This window comes from Conger conger, chromosome 18, assembly GCF_963514075.1.
Source record: "Conger conger chromosome 18, fConCon1.1, whole genome shotgun sequence".
NCBI classification, from domain to species: Eukaryota; Metazoa; Chordata; class Actinopteri; order Anguilliformes; family Congridae; genus Conger; species Conger conger.
In genome coordinates this window covers 7783970-7806091 of record NC_083777.1, presented here as the reverse complement: position 1 = coordinate 7806091, position 22122 = coordinate 7783970, and the positions used below count along the sequence as shown (strand labels likewise).

Genomic DNA, 22122 nt, shown 5'->3' with positions numbered 1-22122 from the left:
CAGGTTAGCATATAGTTAGCTTGCACTCTACGTATGTTCACTGGTCTGGGACTGTTGCTTGCAAGGTCCAGCTCTATTGCTTATATCAGTCATGTAAATGCATTGATGCTTCTCCAGTGCTAAACACATATTCTGAATAATTGCGTAATGTGAGAGGATTGAAAACATTGAGAATGTCATAATGCTGCATATACAAATGCACAATAAAGCATTATAATTCAAGTACAGGAAATAACATTCAATTTATGACTAGCACACATGCTCCAGAATTCATTAAATGACAAGGCTTCAGTGAAGTGGGCGGTGATGTTCTAAATTGGGGTTAAGGCACACAGATCTGGTGCAATAGTCTTGCCACACAGTAAACTGACATTTGTGAATACCACTCTCAATTCCCCTTTGACTCAAACCTCAGGATTCTTCTTTGTGCCATGTTTGCACTGCTCATTGATGAGGTATGGTTCTGTTCTGTTCAGTAAATCAGTGAAATCGTTCAAAATACTATGCAAAAAGGTTGTAGACCTAAGCAGTCCATAGATTAATTATGACCAAAAGGCTTGGGTATGACACTAAAAGTGAACTGACCGTCATCTGAATGTGTGTTCAAAGGAACCTCTGGGTTGGAGTTGCATCTCGGTGCAATGTTTGTTTTTTTGTGTTTCTATTTCATTCTGTTTGTTGGCCTGTTGGGACTGTTTGATGCTGCTCAGTTTTATTTTCATGGTTGCTGTGAGAAGCACATACATTTGCGGGAAAAGTAATTTACAAGAAAATAAAATTAATAATAACATACAAGAAAATATATTTTGTGGAAATTCAGTAGAATTACTTTCAACAGTTATGAACTGTTATGCTGAAAATAAATCGTTGTGAACTTTCTTTTGTTAAATGCTTTTATGAAAATAAAAGCAGTTTATTTTCCAGTTTTCTAGTTTTCTCCTGCTTGACACCGTGGCCGGGTATCCACAGGCTACGTGAGATATTCTGTTTTCAAAGAAGAACGACTTATAGGAGGGACTTCCAAAATAACTGAGGGGGAGAACCATGCCACGGAGTACTGTAGTAAATTGGTGAACGCATGCTCAATGCGTCTGTGCTCCCCTGACCCGAAATCTTGAGTGTGTGCATTTTCGCACGTATCGCTTCTGGGACTCCGCCGCCAGATGGCGACCATGGGGGTTTCGGCGTGGACGACCCAAAAACTACAAAGGAGTTCGCAAATCAGTTCAGTTTAGTTCTTCTAATCAGGGAGGTCGAGAACAGGAACATCGATTGTCAAAGTTGTCCCCTGCATTCGTGTATGAACTTTTACAAAGACTGAGATCCCGTACTTGTAAGGTAAGTTGTAATCTTGTACTTTATAGTTTTTACTCGTTATTTCCAGTCCTGTCAAGAACAGTTTCCTGCAGTTAGCTGGGGGAAAGTTTCTGGAAATTTCTGATAGGAGGCTTGGGTCCTCATATTCATGCAGCTTGTCGCAGTACTAGCGCTTATATTTATATAGATAATTGTGAAGCACATACAACCCGTCAACGTGTACTGTCTTTCTATGAAATTAATCGCATAAAGCGTTTGTGATCCAACTTTATAGCCTACTTTGTCGGCTTTCTTTGAAACCGGAGGGCAGAACCTGACGACAAGAAAAGTTTGCATAGCGGATTTGATGAAACCTCTTTCACACCTGTCCGATACAACTAGTTCTTGATTATTGTTTTTCGTATTTTGTAGGGCTTACTTACTATGTTATTAAATGTGTTAGCTACTGCATTGTCAGATACGTTTGGTATTATAGTGTGTTACCATGCGCATACAGAGAAATAGATTTTTACCGATTGTTGCATGATTATGACATGACCCAAGTCTCATCACAACCGAACACTTTTCAAATCAACTTAAAAAAATTTAATTGAAAGTTGTCGCCTGTGGGAAACGTACATTTGTACATATTTTATCACCAATTCGCCTGTAATTTACTCAAATCGGGGTCCAACTATCAAACCGGGCTCAATCGGAGTACCGCAGAACGGATAAATAAATGTACGCACGCCAGCGCATGCGAATGGTGGTTTCATATATACCACGGTTCATACTTCTTCGCATTATGTGCATCAATGAAAATGCCTCAACTTTCATTTTCCTGGCGGTAGATTAGATTTGTGCGCTCTGCTCCCGGAGTAGCTCTAGGGGGAGGGGCGGAGACGTGGCAGTCTCCACACTGCGTCCGGATGAATGAAGTAACTCTTGTGTTGGCTCTTACTTGTTACATTTTCTGGCGTAGGATGATTCCTACTTGTGATCTTGTAGGAGATCTTGGTTAATTTTATCTATAAAATGTGAAAATGCATGGTTTACATTAGCTTTAGTCTGTGTGCTTGCTGTATGAGGTACTTAAAACTAAGAGGGTATACACATGCTAAATCGGTTTTGGTTAATAAAGTCAGGTCATCTGAGGTCAGAAATGTTCTGCACTTGCCTTTCTGTGTCCAGAAAGTGCTTATACGGCAAATTTCGGTTCCCTTAGTCACAAATGTGTATCACCGTTCTTCGTAGTTTGTTACATATTTCAAGCATTAAGAATACGTCTCTGGGCTTGCCTTTGACACAAGGGCCAGTCGGCCTTTTAACCTGGGGCTAAAATACTTGCAGCTACATGAGGAAACTGGCAGTTTGGTTTACCATTTGGCTGAAGTCATGTTTTAAGATATGTGGTAACAGAGATCTTGTTGGGGGAGGTGAGCTGCAACGTCACGTAACACATTTATTTAAATTTATTTAAATTTTCACTGCGATGCTTGCAGAAAGGCGAATGGCTACCTGTTTGTACGTGTTCTAACTTCTATCTTTGACATCCAGGCTCTGATTGTTAGCTCTGATAATCCTGTTGTGTGAGTTGTCTTTCCTGTGTTGTCCTTTTTTTACCTCTAAAGTATCATATGGCTGAGAAAATAAGTGTGGGGAAGATCCTAAGGGGGCATTGAAGAGTAGCGCCCACAAAGTCTCCCAAATGGAGTGATGACAATTAATTAATATAACAATTGATTTGCTTTTTGAATATCCTTGTACCAAAGACTCAAAGGCGTACTATATTTATTTTCTTGCTTCCCTCTTTTGTTGACAATCAAAAAATGTCAACGCCACCAAGGTGGCAAACCTCACCCCCCTAACAGCTAGATATTATATTCTGGCTAGCTGTTGGTAACTTTGTAATGCCATGTTGCAGACTACGAAGTGATAGTTGTGATAGCAATGAGCTAAGAACCACACTCTAATATGATTCATAAAACATCTGATTAATTTAGTAGTCACTTGGGTAGCCAAATGACTTATGTAGAAACTATTTGATGTTACTCGTGTTTGTATTTAGTTGATAGCTAGATAAGTGCAATCGTTTAGGGTTTAGAACCAATATTTTTCAACTGATCAACCAATCTCAACACACACACGCATTACAGTATCAACTCAATTCATTGGACACATGTAGGCCTATTATGCATTTTGAAGAACATAACATTTCATATTAATTGGAAACTTTCTGCCTTACTCTCTATCTACTTGATTGAACATTGGACTTGGACTTTTTGGTTATTTTCTGGCGAGACCCAACTTTGGTTTATATATTTTTTAATAAATGATCTATTTGACTTAATTTTGTTTGTGCCTGTTTTTGTACCCGGATATTTACTAGTATTTCAAGTCTGTATACACACGAAGTGGCGCTGATGTAGGAAGCCATCAGAGTATGATTTATGGTTTTCTTAGTATTGTGAATTATGGTTTTCTTAGAAATTACCATAACATGCCAAGACATAGCTGTAACAACTCACTAGACTACCAAATATAGGTAGACCAGAAATGTATTGGGCATAAGTGAACAGACGCAGGTTGCCAGTGTATCATAGTAATGACTGAGCATGTTTCAAGGTGAAAATCCTGCATAGTATACCTTTAAATTTAGGCAGGCGCTTTTGTCTTCTGGCAGGTGCCTGAGACCTCAGTCCTTAATGACCTAGGTGACCATAGAAGATCTGAAATCGGAAGCAAGTGCTCGTATTCCTTGTGTGTGAATGCAGGACACCTGGTCGCTGACACAAAGGATGCACTGAGATTAGGGGATTCCGAGCCACAGTCTTTGAAGTGGTCCTTAAGTACCCGTTTCAACCCGGAGAGCACAGATGCTATCTCCATCAATGTAGTAGATGAGTAGTTGTTTTCTATGGGAGAGTGCCGGCCCTGGGTTGATGTGTCTCAGGGGAGTTCTGGAAATGTCCTTCCCCTGCTCAGGGTCGCTGGTTTTGAGCATACCATGGTCATGTAATGGGCACCTGTCCTTCTTGTGTTTTCTGTCTCGCTGGCTCAAGGAGCAGACAACAGGTGTTCCTGTCCTGTCCACTGCCTCCATCCTTCACCCACATCACTAGTCTGCTGGTCAAAGTTTATTTGCGTATCATATCTTTCTTTGGTATTATTATCTCCATTATTATTTTTTCTGTTCACTGAAATGGCACCCCTTCACTTCAGATGCATATTTATATCCTTGCACCTTATTTTGTCTCATTTATGATGTCTCTTAAATGAGAATTTTGAGATTATTCATAAAAAATTGTTGCTGTTGTTGCGGGCTGCATTTGAACTGATTAACAGATACACTGTTAATGTTCAGTCCATGTGAAACGAGGTGACTTCGCATTCTGAGAGAATTAAAAGGGTAATCTCCTTGGTTAGCACAATGCCGTCCTGTGCCCATTTAAGCCGTGGGTCAGGGTCAGGGTTAGCTGGGCCTATGCCCAGCACACAGCTGCAAGCATCACCCAGTGCAAGCCATCACTGTTGACTGTTGCTAGCTGCTGTTAGCTTCACCAGTTGTGTGTGTGTGTGTGTATGTGTGCGCATGTGTGAGTATTTTTGTGTGTGTGTGTGTGTATGTGTGTGTGTGCGTGTGTGTGTGCGTGTGTGTGTGTGTATGTGTGTGGTGTGTGTGTGTGTGTATATATATGTGTGTGTGTGTGTATGTATGTGTGTGTGTGGTGTGTGTATATGTGTGTATATATGTGTGTGTGTGTGTATATATGTGTGTGTGTGTGTATATGTGTGTGTGTGTATATGTGTGTGGTGTGTGTATATGTGTGTGTGTGTGTGTGTGTGTGTATATATGTATATGTGTGTGTGTGTGTGTGTGTGTGTGTGTATATATGTGTGTGTGTGGTGTGTATATATGTGTGTGTGTGTTGCTGATGTCTCCCTCTCTTCCTCCGCAGGCTCAGGATGCAGGGCTGCTCTGTGTGCTGTTTTGTGCTGATGCTCTTTCAGCTCCGGCCTGCCTCAGCCTACGGAGACTTCTTTACCTCCATTGGTGAGCTTCTTCCCTCCTCCTCTTCCTCCTCCTTTCAGGTCATCACTTTCTGCTGCTCTTTCTACACATTAACAAATGAAACGGTTGGACAGTTCAGTATGGCTTCAGTGTCCCCAGCAAAACACTTAATGGCTTTAATAAAGGTGGCCAGCCCCCCCAGACACATGTAGAGTGGGTTAGCATCCTCGCCTGGACGCCACCCCTGTAGAAGCAACACGAGTGTGGTTAGTTCTCTTAGCTAGACACCTTGATCTTTAGCTCAGTGGGTCTATTGGATCTCTGGGGTGACCATTTCCATAAGCTGCCATCCAAGCACCAAAACAGTTAACTTAACAGGATGAGCCACTCCACAGCCCTGCTAATCATATTTCTGTTGTACAGAACATAAGCCAGCTGAGCAGAGCCCTCCAATCTGCATTGGACTCTCAGCCTCTCATCTGCTCAGAGAATCTTCATGCTCCTCTACTCTCTGCTTCTAGGCATCACCTTTTAGAATTAACCCCCATTTTCATTATTTTAGCCACGATTTAAATAAACGAAACCCTAAATATAATCTGCCCGAAAGCACTGTTTAATCCACTCTGGTGCACTGACCTGTGTGGGACTTTGGGTTAATGTGAAGCTGAAATGAAGCCACGGGCTCTAATGTAACTGGCTTTACCCGGGGCTGTGCTGGAAGCCTCATTCAGGATATTAGTGCTTCACTACAGTGATTACCTCTGTGGGAGAAAGACCAGGAAACCAATCACACTCTCATTGCTTCTGCTGGGGAGAAGTCACAGTCAGTGGCAGGATTTCCACCTTGTAAATCCACTGCACTAATATTAATTTCATCTGTCCCCATTGCCTGTGTGTGTGCATGTGTGTTTGGGCTGTTTGTGTGTTTGTGTATGTACGCATGTATGTATACTTGTGTGTGTGTGCGTGTGTATATGTGTGTGCTTGCATGCTGCAGGTCAGATGACTGACCTACTGTACACAGAGAAGGACCTGGTCACCTCTCTGAAGGACTACATCCAGGCAGAGGAGAGCAAGCTGGAACAGGTGAAAAGGTGAGCGACCGTGCCCTCTCCCAGAGCCCTGCCAGCCAGCGTCACCTGCTGTTCAGGCCCTGCTTTAATGCACACAGGCCTGGTCAGCTCCTGTGTTCCTACTCTACTCCCTGACCACCGTGTGTCTGTGTGTCCATCCTCCAGGTGGGCGGAAATGCTGGACTCTCTCACCACCACAGCCACGCAGGACCCAGAGGGCTTTCTGGGCCACCCTGTCAACGCCTTCAAGCTGATGAAGAGGCTCAACACGGAGTGGGGCAACGTGGAGAGCCTGGTCCTGAAGGACACTTCAAATGGTGAGAGAAAATACAATGCACATACGCACACACACAGGAATGCAGGAATGTAATTTGTAATGCAGTTGACCTCAAAGTATCAGTGGTTCATGTTATGTAAACTCGCAGTGTTCCAAACAGAACACCAGAAGCGGCCGCTTCCACCAGAAGTTAACATCCCTTCAATGGTGGTTCTTCTCCTGAGGAATGTGGTTCATTGATTACGGTTGCTTATTGACTCTCTCTGAGTAAATGACAAATTACTGCACAACATACCTGTGTTCGGAAGACCGTGTTGGCTCACCGTGGTCCAAACGCGGCCCTATAAGCCTGCCCGGTTCATTACACTGTACACAGATACAAAAACCAAAGCTGATCTTGAAGTATTTAGTTAGTTATTCCTCATAAAAGTTGCACTGTTCGGAACATGGTGATCTAACTTAGAGTTTGGAACACGGTGAGTTTACGTTAAATTCCTTCAGTTTAGGAAAAGTGGTGTTTCTATTTTGTTATAATATCCCATTTTACCTCCTCCCAGGATTCATCTCCAACCTGACCGTCCAGCGACAGTACTTCCCCGGGGACGAGGATCAGATCGGAGCAGCCAAGGCCCTGCTCAGGCTGCAGGACACCTACAAACTTGAATCCAACACCATCTCTGTCGGGAACCTCCCTGGTGAGGACACACACATTTACAGTTTTACACACACTGCATCTCAAACACCATCTCTGTCGGGAACCTCCCTGGTGAGGACACACACATTTACTGTTTTACACACACTGCATCTCAAACACCATCTCTACTGGGGACCTACATGGTGAGGACACACACATTTACTGTTTTACACACACTGCGTCTCAAACACCATCTCTGTCGGGAACCTCCCTGGTGAGGACACACACATTTACTGTTTTACACACACTGCATCTCAAACACCATCTCTACTGGGGACCTACATGGTGAGGACACACACATGTACACACAGTTTTACACACACTGCATCACAAACACCATCTCTACTGGGTACCTACCTGGTGAGGACACACACATTTACACACAGTTTTACACACACTGCATCTCAAACACCATCTCTACTGGGGACTTACATGGTGAGGACACACACATTTGCACACAGTTTTACACACACTGCATCTCAAACACCATCTCTACTGGGGACCTACCTGGTGAGGACACACACATTTACACACGTTTATACATCTACACCAGGGGTGCCCAGTCATCAGGTTTTCATTCTAACCTATCACTATACCAGATTTCACTAATTAACACACCTTCAACCAGAGAGCAGGGTGACTGTTTAGTGTAATTCAGCATACACGTTACACCCTGTACCTGCTGGGAGACGAAAAACACACCTGCATTTATGCAGAACCACACTCACCATCTAGACAGGAACTGTACACTGGCTGTTTCTGTACTGTACTGTAAGTGGACCAAATAATAACATTTTAACACAAAGGTCTGTGTCTGCGTCTCGGTGTCTGTCTGTGCCCGGGCGTGTTCTCATCGACCCTCCGTTAGGTGTCCGATACAAGAACCCCATGACGGTGGACGACTGTTTCGAGCTGGGGAAGGTGGCGTACACGGATGCGGATTACTACCACACCCAGCTGTGGATGTCTCAGGCTCTCCGGCAACTGGAGCAGGGCGAGGAGTCTTCCGTCGACAAAGTCACCATCCTCGACTACCTCAGCTACTCCCTCTACCAGCAGGGCACAGTTCAGAAGGCCCTCGATTACACCAAGCTGCTGCTCCAGCTCGGTGAGTCTCGTCGATTTAACCGTCTTAACTTACCGAAAGCCCCGTTCGCTTTTAATGGCCACTGCCGTCTCAGGCCGCGGCACGTTTCATCTCCTACGTGCGGATACGTACTTTTGTTTTTTTTGTTTTTTTATGAGCAGCTGACAAGCAATTTGCTGCAGAAATGAAGTGACTCGTGAAATGTAAGCGATGTGCTGGGTTCAAAAAGTAGGGAAAGTGTGAGCAACGTGACATGCCAGTCTTTCGACTGACATGAAAGTAGCTAAATTGTTAGGTGCCAGTTAAATGAAAATGATTTATGTGATTGACACAGGGGTGTGGTCGGTTTGCATTGAGTAGGATAGCTGACGGTTGATCTTTTACCGTAATGACAACCCTCCTGTTTCCTGAGGGAATGGCTGAACTGCTGAACTGCCGAGTTGTGGGATTGATGGAGGCTTGCAAAATGTCTTCCTTTCCAATGGAGTTGAATCTCTTGTCGTTCTGTTCCCTTGCTCACTGCCACAGAGAGGGCAGCGGACAGCACTGTGTAGTTCAGCACTAGAATTTGCAGTGGAGGTTTCTGTTCCGCTAACTTGCTCCTCTCATTATCGAAACCTGAACCAGAGAGAGCTTCGATTTTAATCTCATTCTTGGAAAGAGGAGCACACAATACGGCATAGTGCTTGTTCAGCGCTCTAACAAAGCTGGTGCCATCAATCAGAAGGCCAGGTCCTGTTTTTGTACTTATTTTTATATTATTTTCATCATATTAAATCCAGAATCCCTATTTATGCATTCGCGGTAAAAGGTACTGCTTAGTGGAAAACGTTCTAATCTGACTGCGTGGTTAATGGAGAGTTTCAGTGGGCCTGGGACAGCAGTCTGTACTGAGCTCAGGAAAACACACAGGCCATTGTCTGCTTGTGCTCTCACCACATATTTTAGCAGGCAAGTCTCAGATCAAAGATAAAGGCTTCTTTTGGCAACCTGAGACAAAACATTTAACCGGGAGACCACCTCACTACTACTGCTCTTTGCAGGTAGTTCGTTTCCTTGATGAAGAATGTTGATACCCGGCACCATACTCTGATTGGCTTGACCTAGTGATGGGGTGTGACATAAATGTGAATTGAATTATCATTGGATGAAGAACTGTCAGCCATCCAGGTTTTGTTTCCTGATTGGTGATCTGTGGTATTTGTTTTTCTAGGTTGGTGTTTTGATGGGACAGAAGGGGCTTTGTCTTTTTTTGTTTTTGAGGACCTAGCTGCTCTACAGAGCATGATGAGAGTGTTTTGCTCTGACCACATTTGAAGTGTCGGTGACTCTCTTGTGCCCCCTCTGTGTAGATCCTGATCACCAGCGTGCCAAGGGTAACGTGCAATACTTTGAGGTGCAGCTGGAAAAACAGAGGCAGATTGAAGAAGGAACAATGCAAAAGGATGAGGCAGAAGCCAAGAAGGATGAAATGGACCCTGTCCCAGAGAGGAAGAAGTATGAACAGCTTTGTCGAGGAGAAGGAGTCAAAATGGTGAGGACCACGCATGCACGCACATACACATGCACAATTATACACACGCATCCAAACAATCATATATGCGCACACACACCCACACACAATCGTACATGCTCACACACACACACACACACACACACACACAATCATACACGCTCCCACACACACACACAAACACACAATCATACAGGCAGACACACACACACACACAGACACAGATACACACACACACAGACACAGATACACACACACAATCATAGATGCTCTCACACACACACACACACACACACAAACACACAATCATACACGCTCACACACACACACACACACACACACACACGCACGCACACACAATCATACAGGCACACACATACACACACACACACACACACGCACACACACACAATCATACAGGCACACACACACACTCACAGATACACATACACTGGGAGAGGAGCGTTTCTCTCTGTAAGGCCCATCCGCTCCGAGCCTCTTACGGACAGACTGCGGAGTGTTGCTGCCAGGGAGGGTTGGCTGGGAGCCTGGAATTCCCTGGCATTCCCAGGCATTCCCTGGCCAGCATTCCAACAACCTGCTGCCCGCTGCCCAAAGGCTCAGCGGGCCCATGCTACTTCTGTTTATTCACTGCGGCATATTTAATCATACAGCGGATGTCTAGTGTGTGGAGTGTGTGTGGAGTGTGTGTGGAGTGTGTGTGGAGTGTGTGTGGAGTGTGTGAGGAGTGTGTGAGGAGTGTGTGAGGAGTGTGTGAGGAGTGTGTGAGGAGTGTGTGAGGAGTGTGTGAGGAGTGTGTGAGGAATGGAGTGGGGAGTGGAATGGGGACTTATGCGCGCACATTTACACGAGTGTTTAGTGTAAGTGTGTACATCTCTCCCGAAATGGCAGACCAACCGAAGAAGGAGCCGGCTTTTCTGCCGATACTTTCACAACAACCACCCCTTCTTCCTGGTGGGGCCGAAGAAGCAGGAGGACGAGTGGGACCGGCCCTACATCGTGCGTTACCACGACATCATTTCCCACCGTGAGATCGAGAAGGTCAAGGAGCTGGCCAAGCCCAGGGTGAGTGCGTCTCGCAGGAGGACAGGGGTCCCTGGGCTAAGGGCAGGCTGGGGAGGGTGGAAGAAGCCAGAGGAGAGAGAGGCTGGGGAGATGAGGTTGGAGCTGCAGAGGTTTAGCGAGCTAGCACTAGCGGGTAATGGAGTTAGCATGTGCTGTCAAACTGCTACTTCCTTTCTGTAGATAAGTGGAAGGAGTCTAACATCTAAACACAGGTATATAAGGGCCTTCTGGTGTAGCACCAGTGGTTAAGGTACATGACTGGGACCCACGAGGTTGGTGGTTCGATCCCTGATGTAGCCACAATAAGTTCCGCACAGCCATTGGGCCCTTGAGCAAGGCCCTTAACCCTGCATTGATCTCCAGGGGAGGATTGTCTCCTGCTTAGTCTCATGAAGTGTATTGCACTCTGGATGAGAGCGTCTGCCAAAATGGCATTCATGTAATGTAAAAGTAAGATCTCTATTCTTGCCCCTGTACTTTTTAAGTCGTGTGATGGTAGCAGCTCCTGGTGTCTTGCTCTGATTAGAAAATTTGGTATCAACATCTGGCTGTTTAATCACCCCCCTCTCCCCCCCGGCGTCTAATTGGCTGCACAGTCCCCCATAACAAATTTGATTCCCAAGGTTGTCTCTATGAGTTTGAGTGCAGGAGCTGGCCATCTGTTTAATACGCTGCGTGAGGCGTAATGTTGTCACATCTCTCTTTGTGGACCTGTGGTCACCCGAAAATCACTCCCCTCTGCTGTGTATTTCAGTCTTATGGGGCCGTGCAAACCAGCCTTGAAATGCCCGTAAAATGACCCCCCTGAAAATAATAGCTGCATAGCCTGAAGGGGACATTCATTTATGTCATTTTTCATCATTCCATTACCGGGCATTTAGTGACTCAGTTGACAAACTACTCTTTTAACTACAGCAAGCAGAAGTTACTGTAGTGAACACTGCTACCAACACTTCCGTAGTGCAAGTAAGGAAGTGTTTCTACCGTGCAGAGAAACGTTTTTGCAGCTGCTCACAGTTATCTATTAAATACATTTATGTATGCTAATTATGCTTTAAAGTGGTGCAAAACCACATTTAGAAAACGTCAAGGCTTTTTTGTGTTTCCTCATTAGACTGAATTCCAAAGCAGAATGGAGCAGTTCACAGGGTGCCCAAAGCTCCATGAGGAAAGACATGACAAACGTTTTTGTCAATCTCGATCATCACGGTGGAATTTGTTCGGCAAAAGTTGAATGCTTTAAGTGCTGTTCTGGTGCTCCCTCATATTCACTCATATTTAAAATAGGTCAGTTATGGTGGCAGCTGCTGAATCCTGCTTTGAAACTCAATTTCCCACAATTACAGAGCCATTTGGCTCAGGTAATGACTAAAGAGGAATGGTTGCGTCTCAGGTCGGGGTTGAGTTGTAGCGACGTAGTAGTGACCTGTGCCACAGTTGTTCAGTTGGTGAGCAGTATACAGCAGGTGTGTCCAGGTGTTCAGTAGGTGAGCAGTATACCGCAGGTGTGTCCAGGTGTTCAGTAGGTGTGTCCAGGTGTGTTCAGGTGCACAGCGGGTTTGTGTCAGTGCTCTGTAACCCCCTCTGCCCGGTTGGCTCCACAGCTACGCAGGGCCACCATCTCTAACCCCGTCACCGGTGTGCTGGAGACCGCACATTACCGTATCAGCAAGAGGTAAGGCCGTAGGTATGGAGGGGGCTTTTGGGGGCAAGGCTGTGTAGGCCTTGCTCCCCTTCCCATTAACCCCCCCCCCCAAAAAACACCCTTCCCCACCTGTCTCTCATTCTGCACGCTTGTGCCAAAACTCACCATTAACATAACAAGCGTCAGAAGACCCTTCTCTGAGTTTCGCCCGTGTATGTTCCTTGGAGGGTTCTGGAGCATAGGAAGGTTCTGGAATGTGGAAAGGTTCTGGAGTGTAGAAAGGTTCTGGAGTGTAGAAAGGGCAGTTGCGGTAATCGGTTCAGTGGCTACATGCTCCTCACTCTGTTCTTGCTCAGGAGTAAAGGCACGTCTCACGGTTAAACTGGGGGAGGGAAAACTGCATCGTTTTCCTTTTCTCCATGGAAATTTCCAGAAGTAATATGGTGGTTGCCTGCCTTGGTGTGACAGGGGCAGCTGGACTTCACTCTCCGTGACCTTGGTGGTATTCGGAACAGGCGGTTTGATATGGTGACTGTGTTGTCCATGGAACCACTAAGAGGCCATTTTAGAGTCCTGTGGTGTGATGGGTGTGGTGGTCTGAAAGCCTGTCCCCGTGGTAACCACTTGACCATCGTTAGTGTTGCCATTAAAGCTAGTATGTGACCTGCTCTCTCTCTCTGTCTTTCTCTCTCTTTGTCCATCTATCTCGTTTCTCTCTGTGTCTCTCTTTCTGTGTCTGTTTTGGTTCCCGGGAACTAGCTAAAGCGCGCCACCGTGCACGACCCAAAAACGGGGAAACTCACCACCGCCCAATACAGAGTCTCCAAGAGGTAAGCGGTCAAAGGTCGAGAGTCTCACAGTCTGGTGTGGAATGTGGACTGTGCCAGTGCCCACTGCGGCAGGCAGCTCGTAATGACCATAGAGTTTCCCAGGGATGGAGGAATATGGATAGTCAGGATGAACGGGACTCATCCTTCAACAGTGAAGAAGGTTGTGGTGGTTCGGATTGGCTGTTCCGAGCTGGGATTCCCGGCCAGCGACGCTTCCGTGTTCCGAATGGAGCCATGGCAACCCGAGTGAGGTCACAGCTCAGATTACACTCTCCACCAGCCGTGACTGTGTGTTCTGCTGGAATGGGGAATGAGCGCCCTCTGGTGGAAAAAAAAACACACACACACACACACACACACACACACACACACACACACACACACATCCGAAGCGCACTGGCTGCTCCCCCAACGTAATGTGACTAAGCAAGGAAAATACTGGAAAATTGGTTTCACATGATTTAACTTTAACTTTTAAGTGTGCCAGTCTTCCTTGAATATGAAACGGCTTTCTTGCATGATTTAACTTTAACTTTTAAATGGGACTGTCATCTTTCTGTAGAGAATAGGTTTTTTACAAGGTTTTCACAGGGTTTGTGAAACCATAGAATGTGAATTAATAGTACAGTTTAGCATAAACCACACATATGACAGTCCAGTTTTATTTGGTAACAGTTAAATGGTAAATTAAGGGGTAAAAGTGGTAATTTCCTGTAGTTTCCATAGTGATCTGATGCAGACCATGGGGTCTAATTTGGTGCAATACTAGAGCTATTTATAGGAAGATCTGTACCTAAATATACTATGAAACAGCAGCCAAACCCTCACCACTGACCTCTTAGCAAATTTGAAGCTGTAGAAATAGCTCCCATTATTCCTTACATTTCTGTGGGTTTCCTCTCCTGGCTCAGCTTCAGCTAGTCTCTCTCTCTCTCTCTCTCTCTGTCTCTCTGTCTCTCTGTCTCTCTGTCTCTCTGTCTCTCTGTCTCTCTGTCTCTCTGTCTGTCTGTCTGTGTCTGGCTGCCTGCCAGTGTCCAGATGCTGTGTTCTTGGATGGGGTGTTGAAGTGAGCCGTGTGTGGTGTTTCTAATGGTTTAATCTTATTTGTTGGAGAAAAACAAATGTTTGTGTTTGTGCTTGTGTGCGCACCATCTGTTTGAGCTGATTAGATTTTTTTACGTGGTTAAATTAAAGAGAAGACCGCTTTCCTGCTAAAATGAGTTGTAAATTCCTGAGCTTCCTTGGAGAACAGGGAGGGGTGGGGCGTTAAGAACAGCAGATGTGTGCAGCTATGGTTTAGCCTCTCCCTCCAAACGTAAACACGGGTCGTTCCGGGCCCTCCCGAATAAAATTAGATCTCGTAACGCGCTTCTGCCCAACCCAGAACGCTCCTTTTGGCAGGAGATCAGACACGAGACCCGATCTCACGTTGCGAGCTGAATCGCCGGAGAACGTGGCTTTCAGAGCAATGCTGAACATTGGGGAAATGTAGCCAACAAATACAGGTGGGGAAAATGAGAGAGCCAAAGATCGACCAGTCAAAACAAACATGTGAGTGAGGCGATAAGGATGACTTGAAAGTGTCGGTGCTGGACCTTTCATCCGGGGGGGGGGAACAAAAGCATTGTCCGGCTGCTGATTGGCTGGTCAGGATCAGGTGACGGGGGATGTAGGAAATGTGGGCCGGGTTTGGAAGAATGGGTTTGGCAGAATGCGGTGCGGTAATGGACCAGATGTTTGTTGAAACAGCCAGGGCCTGTGTTGTCATGATGGTATAGGCCGCTGGCCACAGGGAGACAGGGAGGCGCTAAGAGCGTGCAGACGTGACCTCTCGCACGTTCTGCAGGCTCAGCCAGGCCCTCCAGATGCATCTGGGATGCATTCAAACGGGCAAGCTGCCACATGCCGCTTCACAAAGGGGCTGATGGGAGTTGGAGTCCACATGTTGCCGAATGCCATTCGAAGTCGCAAGCTGTGGATTTCTTGCAATGCGCTTTTTCATTGTGTTCAAATGTATCGGTCCTTGTTCTGCCTGCTGGTTGGATGTCCAAATGTCCTCGAATCTCGTTCTGAGCCAGATGTGCACATTAATGTTCTTCAGGGATCAGTTGTCTGTTTCTTAAATGGAATTAGCTACATACATCATCCCAGGTACAATCTGAATGTTTCGCACAGGGACTCAAGAATGGTCTTCATGAGCTTTGATGCTAAATTTTCTGATTTCATAATGATTGGGCTAATCAAACTAATTTAATGAAACGGCAGAATTTGGCATCAAACCAAATGTCCTCCTTTCCATCACTAAAGACTTAAACAAGTAATCGTTTAACGTTTCTACTGTTGCTTTAAGACTGAAGAAGCCCTCTTTCTTATACTAACTTTCCTCCTCAATTGTGTTTGTTCTGGAATGGTGCACGATGAGCATGTTTCCTGTGTTTGTAAGGGGAGAAGCTGTACTCCAGGAATCATCAAATCACGGTCCTCCAGGGCAGAGAACTGCTGGTTTTCCACCCCCCTTCACCTGGTGTGAAGATGGTCTGGTCAATTAGTAGCGACTCTTCAGTTAATTACCTGGGTGAAAAGAAAACCAGGGCTGGATTTGGATTCAAGGGCCAGAGTTCATGATCCTTGAACTACAGCCTCAGTTCCACTAACATAGTTTCGCTCTCTGAGTATCTCAGTATCTGGACATTTTATACACAACTCCGCTTCATGGTCACAATACATACAGAGTCTGTCCAGTGGATTCAAGAGCACAAAGCATGGAGATGCCTGTGGTGTATTACTGGAAATATTAAAACACCTGAATCTATCATACCAGTGATCTGATGGTAGTACTGGAGTAAGTGCCTGAATTAGTATAAACTTTTAAGTAAAATAAATTAAACTAGTCTTTTCTATTACAGTAGAAATGCACATATTGCTGTTGGCAGAAGCATATTCCTGCACTATTGTTATTCTGTGTTATTCTGACTTATATTACACAAGTCACATTGTACTCCAGTACAATCTCAGGATGATATGAATGATGAATACCCTCCTGCTGGTGACTCCTGCTGAGTGTGTCCTGTACTGCCTGCCTTCCCATCACTCTCTCTCTTTTGCTGTTTTTTACCCTGTCTTTCTCTCACTCTGCTGATGTAACCACCCTGTCTCCTCCCCCCTGCTGATGTAACCGCCTTGTCTCCACCCCCTGTCTCCACCCCCTTGCTGATGTCACCACCCTGTCTCCTCCCCCCTGCTGATGTAACCGCCTTGTCTCCACCCCCCTGTCTCCACCCCCTTGCTGATGTCACTGCCCTGTCTCCACCCCCTGTCTCCACCTCCCTGCTGATGTTACCGCCCTGTCTCCTCCCCCCTGCTGATGTCACCGCCCTGTCTCCTCCCTCCTGCTGATGTAACCGCCCTGTCTCCACCCCCCTGCTCATGTTACCGCCCTGTCTCCTCCTTCCCCAGTGCCTGGCTGACAGAATTCGAGCACCCCATGATCAGGACACTGAACGAGCGCATCGAGGCCCTGACCGGCTTAGAGATGGACACGGCAGAGGAACTGCAGGTGAGTGGGGACTCTGACTGCACTTGTGTCCTCCCATGGTTGTGTGTGAATCTGTACTGACATGCAGTGTCCCGTTCTGTGTCTCCTCTGTCTGTCTGTCTGTCTGTCTCATCAGGTGGCGAATTATGGAGTGGGGGGACAGTACGAGCCACACTTTGATTTTGGACGGGTGAGAAATTAATTTATGCATTTATAACACTGGACCATGCATTTTGGAATATTAGTGTGTGGGCGGGATTATGTGCTTGTATGTGTGTGTGTTCATGTGGGTGTGACTTATGCGTGTGTAGTTTTGTGTATGATTGTGTTTGTTTGTGCATGTGGGTGCGTGTGTATTCGTGCTGTTCATGGTAAATCCAGGCTGGGTCCTGACTGCAGTTTAAGTGTGGCTGAATGACGTCTCACTGTGTGGCTGAATGACGTCTCACTGTGTGGCTGAATGATGTCTCACTGTGTGGCTGAATGATGTCTCACTGTGTGGCTGAATGATGTCTCACTGTGTGGCTGAATGATGTCTCACTGTGTGGCTGAATGATGTCTCACTGTGTGGCTGAATGATGTCTCACTGTGTGGCTGAATGATGTCTCACAGTGTGGCTGAATGATGTCTCACAGTGTGGCTGAATGATGTCTCACAGTGTGGCTGAATGATGTCTCACTGTGTGGCTGAATGATGTCTCACTGTGTGGCTGAATGATGTCTCACTGTGTGGCTGAATGATGTCTCACAGTGTGGCTGAATGATGTCTCAATGTGTTGTGCACAGAAAGACGAGCCGGATGCCTTTAAAGAGCTGGGCACGGGGAACAGGATCGCCACCTGGCTCTTCTACGTGAGTGGCCCTCCTCCTCTTCCTCCTCCTCCTCCTCCTCCTCTTATCTTATTTATGTTTCCTTCCTTTTGTTCTCGCTCATTTATCCATGCTCAAGAGAAAGGGGTGTCGTGCATGTGAAGCGCACGTTACACTGTGTTTATGTCTGCTCCTCTCTGCTGCAGATGAGCGATGTGGCAGCAGGGGGCGCCACAGTATTCCCAGACGTGGGTGCAGTAGTGTGGCCTAAGAAGGTGAAGCTATGAACACTGCTGTGTGTGTGTGTGTGTGTGTCAGAGTGAGAGATAGAGGTGTGTGTGTGTGTGTGCTTGTGTGTTTGATTTAATTTATTCAAGTTGCTCATGTTGACTTTTCACGCATACTCTATGCATTTGTGTGTGCAGAGTGGTATCACTTCTCAAACATGTGGATTTTATGTGTGTGTGTGTGTGTGTGTGTGTGTGTGTTCCAGGGCACGGCTGTGTTCTGGTATAACCTGTTCCCTAGCGGTGAAGGAGATTACAGCACACGGCATGCTGCCTGCCCAGTGCTGGTGGGAAACAAATGGGGTGAGTTTCTCAGCAGCCTTTCTCCCTAGGGGGCGAGAGTCTCTATAGAGACTCACTGCACACTCAGCCTGAATCTCCAAAGCCGTGGTAAACGCCCATTGTTCCGGACACATTGTCTGTAACAGCGGGCCTTGGCAGGGCCTGCTGGCTGTGTTACTCAGCACTTTGTGTAATTAATGAGCCTCTCCCCCTCTCCCTCTCCTCAGTGTCCAATAAGTGGATCCACGAGCGAGGCCAGGAGTTCAGGAGGCCGTGCACCCTGAGGGAGGAGGACCGGTGAAGGGGGGGGTGGGCACCTACTGCCCGCTCCATCCTCCGGCCCAAACTACACCCCACCCAGGACTCCTCAGCCCCACAGACGGCCTCTGGCCGGGAACTCTGACCCCCCTCAGTCGCCTCTCTCATCCCCGCCTGCGTTCCCCTCCCACACCAGGATCCGTTTTACCCTTAAGCCTGCAGTCCGCGAACGGTCTTTATCTGCGAGAGGTCTTAAGTGTCTATGTCGTACCTGTCCAATGATGCTCCCAGCCGTAACTGCTCTCAGTGCCAGAAGAATTTGGGCTCAAATACAGTGATAGTGGGCAGTGAGCACACAGTCCAGTGCTCTCACACACTCCAGTTGTAATGCCACTCAAAAACACACTGCCTCTGTCTGCCCCCTTCCCAACGTGCACTCACTCCAGTTGTGCTACAGACCTCCACCATTCACACACTCCCAGACCTACACACACACTCCCACTGTGCGCACACACACCCGACCATTAGCATTAAAGTTACCGTTACCAATACAGATCTGCCAGCTGAGCCACCATAGCTAATGTGCTAATAAGGGATGAGGTCTCTCTGTGTAGCGCTACGACTCCCTGGTGAGGCTCTCGGGTGTGGAGAAGGTTCAGTGTGAACTTCAGATGAGTCCCTGTGCTGAACAAGAGCTCCTCAGCAGAGCCTGCCATTTTATGTGCTGGAGATGGAAAATATGGCTTACACCATATTCTACAGCTCCAATATATATTTTTAAATTTAAGCGGTTTCTTTGTTTCTACACCAACAAAATCTTGCCCGAACCTGCAGTATCGCTTCATTACATTACATTACATTATTGGCATTTGGCAGACGCTCTTATCCAGAGCGACGTACAACAAAGTGCATACCCATAACCAGGGATAAGTTCGCTGAAAGACCCTAGAGGGAAGTACAATTTCAACTGCTTCAGACACAAATGGTAAATATTGTTCTTTTTGATCGTCTTATGGTTTTAGATGACGACATCTAAATAATAATAAATGACGTATTTAATATTAGATGACGTATTTAATAATAAAGTTGTACAGATTTGAGATGAGACAGGGCAATTTTGTACATTTCTGTTATTATGATAAAATTAGTAAAATATAGGGAAACTTTTAAAAGGAGAGTGCACCATGATTTTATGTTGGTAAATGGGAATAATGTACAGGTTTTCATTTTTGCTGATAAACATTTTTGCGCACCGCCAGCAGTATGCGTTTGCTATACCTGCTTACTCTCCTATTTGACTGAATTTTTAACATTCCATGTTGCGCCTTCTTAAAAGCCAATTTTCCTATTCAGTGCACGTACAGTAGGCTTGCATTCAGTGCAGGTTTCAGTTTACTTCACACGGTGTGCTTGGGACTTGAACTATCTTGTGGATGTAAGACTTCAAGACAAAAATGCCTAAACCAAAAACAGGTGAAATTTGACTTATTTTTTATTTCTGAGTCATAGTCTCTTGAAAGCAGGCTGTTGTCTCTGCAGTGAAGCGAATGTTTGCTGATGTCCATATTGGCTGGTATGGTACGAGGGCGTGACTCTCTTTTCTGCTTATCTTCTTGTTAAAGTGGATGACCTGGGAAGGGTACATGCAAAAGCAAAAGGGTCCCCATGCTGCTTCTGCCCGCTGCAGCTCATCTCCGCTGCTCCGACCACCCCCGAACGCTTTTAGGGTTTCTCTCTGCGTGATCCGTGCTATTTATGTCCCCTGGGAACCAGTTCGTTTGTGCTGTAAAATGTGTTTGGATGATGATGCACAGGTGTGAAATTATTTTTTGTGACAAATAAATGTTGTATTATTGATAAAAAAATATGTCATACGAGTGTGAATTTGAAATCACGTTCGATTCTTTAGTCCGGGCGAGGGCTGATTTTATTCCTGTAGAGCCGGTTTGTGTGCAGCTTTTGGCCGTTTCCCCTGCCTCGTTTGGCGCACTGATACACCAAAGCCAGCTCACTCGAAGGTTAGGCCTGGCCAGTTTCGTTCAGGGACACAGGAACAGTCTCTGGCTGTCACTCAGGAACTTACATTAAGAAATGTAGCTAAAATATCAGATCATACATAAGATTGGGGTATTTAAATAATTAAGAGCAAATGTCTGATGCATTGAATTCAGAAACTGATACGACCTTCATTGCTTACCTCTGCTGTAGTTTTCATTCTTATTATTTGCATTGTAACTTATCCTCAATCACAGCATCTCAAAAGAGTAAGACAAATAATGTAACCGACAGTACACCATGGTAAATAGGAAAATGGAAATGCACAGGCTTACGGAGGAGCCAAACACTGCCACATTCACAATAAAGCAATAAAGATATGAAAAGTGGCTGAAAAGGTACGAATGCTTCTCGGTGGGGTGGTACCCTTTAGGTACATAAAGTTGCATAGTATTACATTAATGGCATTTGGCAGACGCTCTTATCCAGAGCAACATACAGTTGATTAGACTAAGCAGGAGACAATCCTCCCCTGGAGCATTGCAGGGTTAAGGGCCTTGCTCAAGGGCCCAAAGGCTGTGCAGATCTTATTGTGTCTACATCGGGATTAGGACCACTGACCTTGCGTGTCCCAGTCATTTACCTTAACCACTACGCTACAGGCCGCCCCATAATATGCTGCAATATGCAATTTATTTGTACATTTTTGCTTGGAAAACATACTCATTTGTACCCAAAGAGAACATTACTGTAGTTTCAGGGTAGATTTGGGAAACAAAAATGTACCTCCACGGTCACTTTATTTCTGAGATTGCAATGTAATTTACTGACTATGTACTCATTTACATAGTTGGTGATTTAGTTGACTATGAATGTAGCTAATTATGAACTCACACACAGTGAAAGTCCCATTTATTTTGGTACACCTGGGCTTTGCTTTTCCTCAGTAACTGGCATGGGTTGAGCCTCAGTAGGGTGTGGCTACAGCAGACGGTAAAAGAGATTCCCTGGGGGGAGGGAGGGGTGTTCCGGTAAACGGTGTGATTAAGTCGCTGTGATGTCACTGAGCTCCTGTAGGCAGTGAAAGTTACACTCCAGCAGCTGATCTCCAGCTCTCCTTGGCTGCCTGCGAGGAGGACGCTTCAGGGTCACGGCAGGACAGGTGAGCCCCCTAGTGGAATATTAGGGAACTGCATGGGTTGATGCGGCCGCGGAAGTTTCCCGCACACAGGAACTGCCTGAGCCCCGTTCACTGTCACATGTGTGTATTTAATCAGGGGATCTCTATAAGCAAATCGCATTTTTCAAAAGAGACCTGGCAGGAAAGCTGGCAGGGAAATACATTGTATTTCAACCTGGATGCAGACCAAACACCATAAAAAATCACACAAACATATGCACAAGTTATTACTACCACAGCCTACGACTACCAGCACAACCCTA

General features: G+C 45.9%; 1 protein-coding gene across 5 annotated transcripts; it reads left to right on the top strand.

Moving 5' to 3' along the window:
* The first annotated feature begins 395 nt into the window (after nucleotides 1-395).
* Nucleotides 396-20549, top strand: LOC133118106 (prolyl 4-hydroxylase subunit alpha-1-like). Of its 5 annotated transcripts, XM_061227844.1 has the most exons (17): nucleotides 396-455; nucleotides 5256-5350; nucleotides 6306-6402; nucleotides 6547-6698; nucleotides 7216-7353; nucleotides 8221-8460; nucleotides 9792-9973; nucleotides 10865-11038; nucleotides 12643-12713; nucleotide 12911; nucleotides 13449-13513; nucleotides 16970-17069; nucleotides 17185-17238; nucleotides 17834-17899; nucleotides 18064-18132; nucleotides 18351-18447; nucleotides 18654-20549. In XM_061227844.1, exons 1-17 carry the CDS (start codon nucleotides 451-453, stop codon nucleotides 18725-18727), a joined length of 1680 nt encoding a protein of 559 aa, XP_061083828.1. In that variant the 5' UTR covers nucleotides 396-450; the 3' UTR covers nucleotides 18728-20549. The 5 variants fall into 5 exon arrangements, with proteins under 5 accessions (XP_061083828.1, XP_061083825.1, XP_061083824.1 ...); XM_061227843.1 differs by lacking the exons at nucleotide 12911; nucleotides 13449-13513 and adding an exon at nucleotides 925-1338 and having other exon boundaries at nucleotides 426-455; XM_061227841.1 differs by lacking the exons at nucleotides 12643-12713; nucleotide 12911 and having other exon boundaries at nucleotides 13443-13513.
* The last annotated feature ends 1573 nt before the right edge of the window (nucleotides 20550-22122 follow it).